At 37.2% G+C, this 10,889-nt stretch overlaps 1 protein-coding gene across 1 annotated transcript; it reads right to left on the reverse strand.

The window, feature by feature from the left end:
* Nucleotides 1-9,433: 9,433 nt before the first annotated feature.
* On the reverse strand, nt 9,434-10,525 carry LOC106452884 (ubiquitin C-terminal hydrolase 12-like). Its single transcript, XM_048748817.1, has 4 exons — nt 10,359-10,525; nt 10,108-10,262; nt 9,771-10,038; nt 9,434-9,614 (listed from the first exon to the last, which is right to left on the reverse strand). The coding sequence occupies exons 1-4, from the start codon at nt 10,523-10,525 to the stop codon at nt 9,434-9,436; spliced, it is 771 nt and encodes a 256-aa protein (XP_048604774.1).
* Nucleotides 10,526-10,889: the final 364 nt, after the last annotated feature.

The following is a 10,889-nucleotide window of genomic DNA, read 5'->3' on the forward strand; positions in this document are numbered from 1 at the left end:
AGTTACAAGTGTTGTTCGATTGTTTTGGTCAGCTGTGAAGTGTGAACTTTCAAAAGAGTCAAAGAATGACACACGGAGGTTTATGATTAATTCTAACTCCTAACTATCCCATAACACACGTTGATTTATCTAACTAGCAAAAAGACGTACGACACTCAGATCCATACAAAGTTAATGGTAAGCAGTACCTTTTTAATATTATAATTAGGAAAGCATTACACGTTGTAGCAACTAGTTAAAAGTTGTGGAGAATAGAATTGGGAGATTATAAAACTATAAAAGTGTTATGAACGTAATCAAAAGTAAAAAATCACACAACCGAATAACTAGTAAATATAATAAGTGTGGAGTCCACTGTCATTATGCATACACAGTAATTTTACTTTTCATTTCTATATAAACGATCGTTTCAATCGTTTTGTAATACACCATCCCTTCTCCTTTTAATAACACATCCTCTCTTGTTATCAGTGTTATCTTCTTCGTACGGGTATAAATTTTGCTCTTATTCAAATTTCCGCGATACAATAAAATTCCAGTTCTCAGTTTTGGTAAAATTTATTTGTATCATTTATACCATGCTATAATGGTCGGTATACCGCCTCTACTATTATTTATATCATGTTGCCGGAATACCGCCTATATTATTTATTAATAATTTAATTAATTTATTGGTCGGCCGAGCCGACTTATATTCTATTTATTGTTAATTGGTCGGCCAAGCCGCCTTATATTCTATTTATTGTTAATTGGTCGGCCGAGCCGCCGTATAATTTATTACTCTGCATTGACCGGCTGAGCCGTCGCATGATTTGTTGCCATAATTTTTACTTTTATTAATTTTATGAAATTTTATAGATTTGATTGACTGTTTAATACAATATTTTCAGACTGATTTTTGGTGCACTCGATTTATCACCAACGGTCACAAAGAAAATTTCAAAAATTTTCCCTTTCTCAAACGGTCATGAACAGTGATTTTCATCTATAAATACAACTCATTCTCACTCCATTTCATCATCCAAAACATTTCATCTTCTCTCTCAAAAAAAAAAAAAATTTCAAATCGCTCTCCTCCGATTTTTTCAAGAAAGATGATTCGCGCACTTTTGTTTTTATGTGCCATTTTTATTTGTGTTTCTATTTATGGTTTATTCGTTGGAGAATTTACTCTGAGTGAATTTAAGATGAATATCGGTTTAATTTTCTTCACATCGCTTCTCCTTGTAATTGCTTGCATGATTAATGTAAACGGTTCATTTTAATATTAATAATGTTCTAATAATTTTTATTTATGTGCTTTTAGAAATTCAAAATGGCAAACATCGAGAAACTCCAGTTCCCGGCATTAAAAATAACTGGCGAAAATTACGCCGGATGGGTCACAAACGTGAAACCATATCTGGTGATGAAAAAGATAACCGAAACAATTGTAATCGGTAACAAATCACCACCCGAGCATATAGCCGAAGCGATAATCTTCCTGAAGAAGCATTTAGATGAAAATCTAACGCACGACTATGCAAACGTCGAGGACCCAGCTGAACTGTGGCAAACTTTAAAAGAAAGGTTCGATAACCAGAGACAAATCAACCTTTCAAGCTCTAGAAGAGTGGAAAAATCTGAGGTTCCAAGATTTTCAGAAGGTTGAGGATTACAATTCCGCTGTCCTGCGGATAGTTGCACTTCTGAAGTATTGTGGTAATCCTGTCTCTGAGGCAGAAATGATGAATAAAACATATATCACTTTCCACAAACAGCTTCACTTCTTGCCCGAAATTTACAGAAAATGCGGGTACACGAGATTTTCTGAATTGTTGGTTGCGCTCATGTTAGCTGAAAAGAACAATGAGCTCTTGATCAAAAACCACAATTCCCGACCTACGGGAGCCAAAGCATTCCCTGAAGTGAATGCTACGGCGATAGAAAATTCAGAAAGGAGAAACCAGGCCAATCGAGGTCATGGCTGCCGTTTCAACAACAAACGTGGAAAAACTTACAATCCCAAATGGAGGGGATCTAGCAAGTGGGTTAGACCCGGGCAAGTTTCCAAGGGTAAAGAAACTCAAGAGGATACCACCCAGAAGCGTGAGACAGTGTGTTACAGATGTGGCTGTAAAGGACATTGGTCTCGAACCTGTCGTACTCCTTCACATCTCTGTAAGTTATATCAAGAGTCCACGAAAGGCAAAGCTAAAGAAGTGAACCTCACTGAAAACTTTGAAGGAACATCGTACCTCGATGCCTCCGACTTCGCTAATGAGCTGGACTAGATTACTCCTGAAGAGAGCCGAAATGCTTATAATAAAACTATTGAATAGTTTTCAATATTGTCATGTATAATTATTACATTTCCTGTTAAACAAATAATGATGTTTTTAACGTCACCTTAATGTATAATTATTGTGTTTTTTCCTTATATGAATGAATTTTATGTTTTCTTTTATATTTATAACAATTTCAGAAATGGATCATAATGCTAATGGAGCAAAATCCAAGAAACGGATTCGTGAAATATGCATACCAGATAGTGGAACAACGCACACTATTCTGAGACAAAAGAGATATTTCTCTGATATAAAACCGACAAGAATTGTCGTCAATACAATATCAGGTCCTGCAGACGTGATTGAAGGAACTGGTAAAGCAAACTTTACTTTGCCGAATGGAACAAAATTTTCCATAAATAATGCTCTATATTCTCCAAGTTCTAAAAGGAATTTGTTGAGTTTTAAAGACATATATCTTCACGGATATGATACTCAGTCTGCAACTGAGAATGGAAAGAAATACATGTATGTAACTTCTGAGAAATGTGGCAGAAAACACATATTAGAAAAGTTTCCAGAACTTCCTTCGGGACTACATCATACTTATATCGATGAGATCGAATCAAATCTTTTAGTAAAACGGAACCCAGAAGAGTTCACATTATGGCATGATCGCTTTGGCCATCCAGGCACTACAATGATGCGTAAAATCATAGAAAGTTCACATGGTCATTCACTGAAAATCCAGGAGATTTCTCAAGGGAATAAAATGACATGTGTTGCATGTTCTCTAGGAAAATTGATCGTAAGGCCATCGCCAACCAAAATCGATAAAGAATCACCAAAGTTCCTTGAAAGAATTCAAGGCGATATATGTGGACCTATACACCCACCTTGTGGACCATTCCACTATTTTATGGTATTAATTGACGCATCCAGTAGATGGTCACACGTTTGTCTATTATCGTCTCGAAATGTGGCATTTGCGAGATTTCTAACTCAGATAATCAAACTGCGAGCACAGTTTCCTGATTATACTATTAAAAGAGTTAGACTAGACAACGCTGGTGAATTCACATCCCAAGCATTCAATGACTATTGTATGGTAATGGGAATTGAAGTTGAACATTCGGTTGCTCATGTTCATACGCAAAATGGTTTGGCTGAATCTTTAATTAAGCGTCTGCAATTGATTGCAAGACCATTGATCATGAGATCAAAACTTCCAACCTCTGTATGGGGACATGCCATTTTGCATGCAGAAGCACTCATTCGGATCAGACCGAGTGCATACCATAAGTATTCCCCACTACAGTTAGCGTTTGGTCGAGAACCAAACATTTTCCACTTTAGAATCTTTGGTTGTGCGGTATATGTGCCTGTAGCACCACCACAACGTACAAAGATGGGACCACAAAGAAGATTGGGAATATATGTTGGTAGTGATTCTCTATCAATTATACGATATCTAGAACCACAGACTGGTGACGTTTTTACGGCACGTTTCGCCGATTGTCATTTTGATGAGAAAGTATTCCCAGTTCTAGGGGGAGAAAACAAAAATGTAGAAAATGACATCAAATGGAGTGTACCCTCATTACTATATCTTGACCCTCCTACTAAAGAGTCTGAGCTAGAAGTTCGACGAATCATGCATTTACAGAGTATAGCTAATCAGCTACCTGATGCATTTGCGGATACCATGACGGTAACTAAATCTCATATACCAGCCGTGAATGCTCCTGCTTGTATCAAAATATCAAATGAGCAAGGAAAAGCGGACGATACACGAGAGTCTAAAACACGCCTGCAGCGTGGCAGACCTGCTGGTTCTAAGAATAAAAATCCTAGAAAACAAAAGGATGTTAAGGTAAATGACACATCTAAATAGCAGAAAGTATTTTGGAAGAAACAAATAATGAGGATACTGAGAAAGTTGAGCATCATGAGTCGGAAAGTAATCATGAAATTTCTATCAACTACATCCATAATAGAAGGATATGGAATAGAAATGAACAAAATGATCTTGATGATGCTTTCTCATATATTGTGTCAAGTGAAATAAATGAAGAAATCGATGATCCAGAACCAAAAGCTATCTATGAATGTCAAAAGAGACATGATTGGGAACAATGGAAAAATGCAATACAAGCTGAACTTGATTCGCTTAATAAACGAGAAGTATTTGGATCTATTGTGCTCACACCTGCAGATGTGAGACCAGTTGGGTACAAATGGGTTTTCGTTCGAAAACGAAATGAGAAAAATGAGGTTACGAGATACAAAGCTCGTCTAGTGGCTCAAGGTTTTTCTCAAAGACCTGGAATCGATTATGAAGAAACTTATTCTCCAGTTATGGATGCAATCACGTTTAGATTCCTGATGAGTCTAGCAGCTGATAAAAATCTAGAGATGCGTCTCATGGATGTTGTTACAGCTTATCTATATGGATCATTAGATACTGATATCTACATGAAAGTTCCTGATGGATTTAAAATGCCAGAAGCATTAAGTTCCAAACCTAAAGAGTTATGTGCAATAAAATTGCAAAGATCATTATATGGGTTAAAGCAATCTGGACGTATGTGGTATAATCGTCTCAGTGATCATCTAATAAAAGAAGGATACGTGAATGATCCTATATGCCCATGTGTTTTTATCAAGAAAACAATATCCGGATTTGTAATAATCGCGGTTTATGTTGATGATCTTAACATTATCGGAACTAAAAAGGAAATACAAAAGGCATCAGACTATCTCAAAGGAGAATTTGAGATGAAAGATCTTGGACAGACACAGTATTGTCTTGGCCTACAAATAGAACATTCACAAAATGGTATATTTGTGCATCAATCCACATACACTAAAAGAGTGTTGAAACAATTTAACATGGATAAATCAACTCCTCTTAGCACCCCGATGGTCGTTAGGTTACTTAATATTGAAAGTGATCCATTTCGACCACCTGAGGAGAAAGAAGATATACTTGGTCCAGAAGTACCATATCTAAGTGCAATTGGAGCGCTGATGTACCTTGCAAATTGTACACGGCCTGGTATATCATTTGCTGTGAATCATTTGGCAAGATTCAGCTCATCTCCAACTCTAAGACATTGGAATGGGATTAAACATGTTTTTCGGTACCTCCAAGGGACCATTGATTTAGGCTTGTTTTATCCTAAAAGTTCAAAGGGTCAAATGGTTGGTTTTGCAGATGCAGGATATCTTTCAGATCCACACAAAGCCCGATCGCAAACAGGATACGTTTTTACGATCGGAGGCACTGCTTTATCTTGGCGTTCTCAGAAACAAACGCTCGTGGCTACTTCTTCAAATCATGATGAGATCATTGCACTCCATGAAGCAAGTAGAGAATGTGTATGGCTAAGATCAATAAGCCGACACATCTGTTCAAGCAGTGGGATTGGCGAAAATACGGAGCCAACTATTCTATATGAAGATAATGCAGCATGTGTTGCTCAAACAAAGGACGGATATATCAAAAGCGACAGAACGAAGCATATTCATCCGAAGTTCTTCTCATACACTCAAGAGCTCGTAAAGAAGAAAGAGATTGAAGTAAGATATGTTCAATCATGCGACAATGCAGCTGACCTCTTCACAAAATCACTTCCGACTTCGGTATTCAGAAAACATGTCCATAACATTGGAATGCTTCATCAGAAGGATATATGACTGCTCATTCGAGGGGAGCTTACGTAATTGTACTCTTTTTACCTTACTATGGTTTTTCCCATTGGGTTTTCCTAGAAAAGTTTTTAACGAGGCAACATAGACGTTAAGCAGGAAATGATAGTGACACTGGTCTCCAAGGGGGAGTGTTATGAACGTAATCAAAAGTCAAAAATGACAGCACCAAATAACGAGTAAATATAATAAGTGTGGAGCCCACTGTCACTATGCATGCACTGTAACTTTACTTTTTCATTTCTATATAAACGATCGTTTCGATCGTTTTGTAACACACCATCCCTTCTCCTTCTAATAACACATCCTCTCTTGTTATCAGTGTTATCTTCTTCGTACGGATATAAATTTTGCTCTTATTCAAATTCCCGCGATACAATAAAATTCCAGTTCTTTTTATAACAAAAAGGAAGTTTTCTTTTGTAAAACAAAATGTAAAAAAAGTAGAGAATTCGAATTATAATAAATAAAAGTCGAAGACAGCATATCTAATAGCATAAAAGTAAAGTAAAATTGCCAAATATGACTCACAACTTGATTTTAAACCTAAAGGTAAACCCAAACTTGAATCAAATGCAAAAGTAACCCAAAAGACTATTGAAATTACAACCAGCCCTTTGTGAACAAACAAAAAAACCGAATTTTTTTTACGTTTCTAACCCCCGTTAGTCGTCTGGTCTAGTTCTACTTAGAAATAATTTAGAAATTTTGTAAAAAATATTTTGATAACTGAAAAATTGAAATCATGTAATTAACATATGTTTTAAGAGATATAAATTAAGATATAACAAAATTTAATTGTTTTCAACATAGATGAGTGAAAGTAGTGAGTCATGATATTCTTTGGTTTAGGTTTTGCCAACATATGTTGTAGTATTGTATGTGTTCTTAGGGTTAGATTTTGGAATGCATAAATGTTTTTTTGAAAACTTTAAAATTTACCTAAGTGTGTTTATTTCTGTGTATAGTAAACACTATTTAAGTATAACTACGGCTTTATAACGTGGTTAGTTAGTTAATTTAGTTAATTTAGTTTAGGGGTTAAATTTAGGGTCTGGGACGACTTACTAGTAAGTCGTCTGATGTACAGTATTCAATAGACGACTTACTAGTAAGTCGTCCAAACCGGACCGAACCTTTAATTTTACAATGTACTTTTAAACCTAACCGGATTATTTATCGGCCATATATAAGGTGTTTTTTTTATTCATGGTTTCGCGAAAATCAGAAAACCCTAACGCCGTTTCTCTCAAAGGCGATTTCGAAGGCGATTTCCGTCGATTCTCTCTAATCCATCGTTCTCACCGCCGGTTATCTCTCCGCCGTTATCACCATCGTTCTCACCACCGTTCTCACAGCCGCTTCCTCTATTTAAAATCCAAGAGGAAACTCTAGCGCGCATTCTCTCAGAGGCGTCTCGTTGAACTCCGCCGCCGGTAAGTTATATCTCTTACTGTCGAGTGATTGATTGAGGAAAAGATGAACATAAAACTGGAAGTCTTGGAAGACTTATAATTAAGTCGTCTGGAAAGTCTTCCAGCTGGAAGACTTTCCACACGACTTAATTATAAGTCTTTCAGCTGGAAAACTTGCCAGACGACTTAATTATAAGTCTTTGATTGTTTGAGATGGTTGTCTTTGATTGTTTTGCAGGCAAAAAAATGGAGATGCCAGAACTCCCCCGTAGGATATATACATTAGGGGAAAAGCCCCCCGCAGTGCATAGCATTTCGTATCATACTTGTTGGACGTTGCATGCTGCTTTAAAGAAAGCTCTTCATGATGACGAATATGAAGAGCTGAAGGAGTCGAAGTTGGGAGTTTTCATCAAGTTCCAAGAGCTGGGATTTGATTGGGCTTCAAGGCTGGTTCACTACATGCTCGGTTTCCAGCTGGACATAAAGAAGAAGTATGAGCTGTGGAGTCTCGTTGGTCCACAACCTGTGAGGTTTTCACTGTTAGAGTTTGAAAACCTCACTGGTCTAAACTGCGAGTACATCGAGGACCTTGAGAGACCTCACTGTGTTGTTACAAAGGAGTTGACTTCTTTTTGGGAGATGTTGGGAGTTCATGTCGAAGTTGGGCCATCTACTCAGGAGATAATAGCAGAATTTGAGAGATGCAAAGGGTGGTCTCGGGATGATCGCAAGCGGCTCGCGTACCTTGCTATCTTCACTGGATACATTGAAGGGAGAAAGTATTCAACCCCTACACGGGTTAGTCTGACAAGGCTAGTGAAGAGGCAGCTGCAGAGGCTAGTGAAGTGACTACGACTGTTGGTGGGTTGACCAAAGAGGATATTAAAACCATGTTCAAGGACATAGCTGATGCCATGAGGGAAGGGTTTGGGACGTGCCTTAAGGAGATCAAGTATCTGTCGGAAAGGGTGGAAGCTGTGGAGAAGAAGGTTGGTATCACCACAAAACGGAAAGGGACATCATCTCAAAACACTACCTCTCCACCTAAACCGATGCTCGAACCCGGAGTTAGTAACGAATCCTCTCCCAACAAGAGATTGACTAGACAAAGTCTTACGAATAAAAACTGAAAAGTTGCATTTGCTTTGTTTTCTTGTATGTCAGATGCGTGTGCTTTGTTTATAGTGTATGGATTTTATATATGTATTTTGTTTCATGTTTGAAGACACTCATTGGTTATTATTGTTTGAAATGGATCTTTGGTTATTATTGTATAAACTCATCTTGTATATTGCAGAGTAAAAGTGTTAATGGGACGAACGCGGGAAAAAAGAGCTTGGCAGAGGATAAAGGTCCAGATGTGCCCGCAGCTGTGCCCGCAGATGCTAGTTCCTCGAAAGATAAAGCTCCAGAACCAAGCCTTGTCCTATTGGACAAAAATCAACCTACTGTTTCGGATTTACAGAAGAAGGATGCTAGATATCAGGAAAAGAGGGATGCTCCTTTGGCACTTTGCCATGCAAAGAGTGATCGAACAAGGAAATTTGCTGCCTCACAGCAATCTTCTTATAGGCAAACAACACGGCCAGAGTGATCATTTCAAACAAAAAGCTTTATCCAGATTATAATCTTTTTGCACCAATTGACAAGAAGAAGTTGAAGGAGCTCGCTGATTGGTGGAAAATTTGTCCGTAAGTGTTTGCTTTTCCCATAATAGCTTATTTTTTCTATAATAGCTTGCTTTAGTTTACTATAGAACACTTCTCGATAAAAAAACCATGTAAAAGTAATGCTTAGATAATGGGAGAATATTTGGTTGCAGAAATGACGTTAAATTCGACCTCAACGTTCAACGCATCTTCCTTGTCCAAGTAAAGCTTTCGAAGGTCAGCTAAAGACAAAACTTCGCCCAACCAAAACCAAGGTTTTCTTCGTCGTGCCAGTGGTTCACTGCAAGTAAATAAAATTTTCAGTATATATCCAGCTAAAAACTGTATCAACTATTGTTTAGTTGGTTAATAAAAACAGAAAAAATAATTAAAGTAACTGTTTTCGGTATGCCTTGTGATTCGATCCATGTGGGTCTAGAACTCGCAAATATGCTTGCACGAAAATCTTCTCATCTGCTTTAGGTTTATCACAATCAGCTAAAAGCAGAAAAAGAGATAACCATTTGCCATCTGTTCTAGAGTCACCCTTCGGATACAGCCACAGAACCCTACAAAAAGTCAAATATTATGAACTTATTTACCATTCGTAAGGACACAAACGCACATGTACATGTGTAAAAGACATACTTGTTGGTCCAATAACTGATGTAAATAAACCATTAATACCAACATAGGTATGTATGTATGTATGTATATATACTCACCATTGCCTCGCTCCCATTGAGAAAGTGTTTGATGTGTATCTATTCTCTTTCAACTGAGAAAAATTCTTCACATTCCAAGAGAACTTCTCATTAAAAGAGAGAATCTCCCAGTTGGTAACGGGTGATGGAACAACGACATCAACACCAAACTCACATTGATCTCCCTCAAAGACATAACCGTTTTCAGGGTTGTTGAATGAATCAAATGGAAGAACTTGCCGCAACCCCCACACTGTCTGAAGTGCATTGAACCTCTTTACTTCTACATCTGATACATAAAATATACTGATGACTGAAATATATGTGAATAAACATATATAGATTACAAGTAGCTTACCTTGAACAGTGAAGTATTTGTTTTCTTTCTTGTTGTAGACAAAGAAGATGAGTTCGGCAAACACCTCACGTTGTGGTGCTGATATCAAGCTTTTGCTGTCTATTTCCACATACATCGAAATGAATCCTTTCCCATTGTCCGTTTTGTTCAGTTTCCTGTTTTGATAGAATACAAATTATTGCCGTGGTACACAAATATGAGGTTTTAAATAAAACATTAGTATCAAAACTAGTTGAATAGATGATACATACCAGTTATATCCACCAGAGGAGAAAAGACGAGATTGGTATTTATCATCAGAGGATGATGCGAACTTCTCAAGTTGTTTGAAGTTGTCAACCTTGAGGGAATACGGAGAAGGAGGATGATTTCTCCACTTCTTCGCAGTTGTAGATATTTCTGCTGAGACTGAACCCATTCTACTCAAACGACGTGCAAGTCGATAAAGTATAACAAAGAACTGAATGTTCAAATATACTGAGAAGTGAAAAGATGTTTTAAAGCAAATACGTTTCTAGGAAACAGTTAACCCATTGGGACTATGGGAGGAAAATAGTAGCGGTCTCAAAACGAGAATCGTACCAATAGCAGACTTTTAAAGCACATGAAAAATCTTAACCAAGTCAAAGGGAGAAATACATAATAGCAAAATAGCAGAGTTTTGATAATCAAATCAACATAACTAAGACCTCTAAGCATTCCAAAAGCATCCAACTCAAAATTTCAAAATTCAAAACCTTTTAACTAAAAGACTATTAGCATTTACCTTTTGTCTTTATTGA

This window comes from Brassica napus, chromosome C2, assembly GCF_020379485.1.
Source record: "Brassica napus cultivar Da-Ae chromosome C2, Da-Ae, whole genome shotgun sequence".
Taxonomy (NCBI): domain Eukaryota; kingdom Viridiplantae; phylum Streptophyta; class Magnoliopsida; order Brassicales; family Brassicaceae; genus Brassica; species Brassica napus.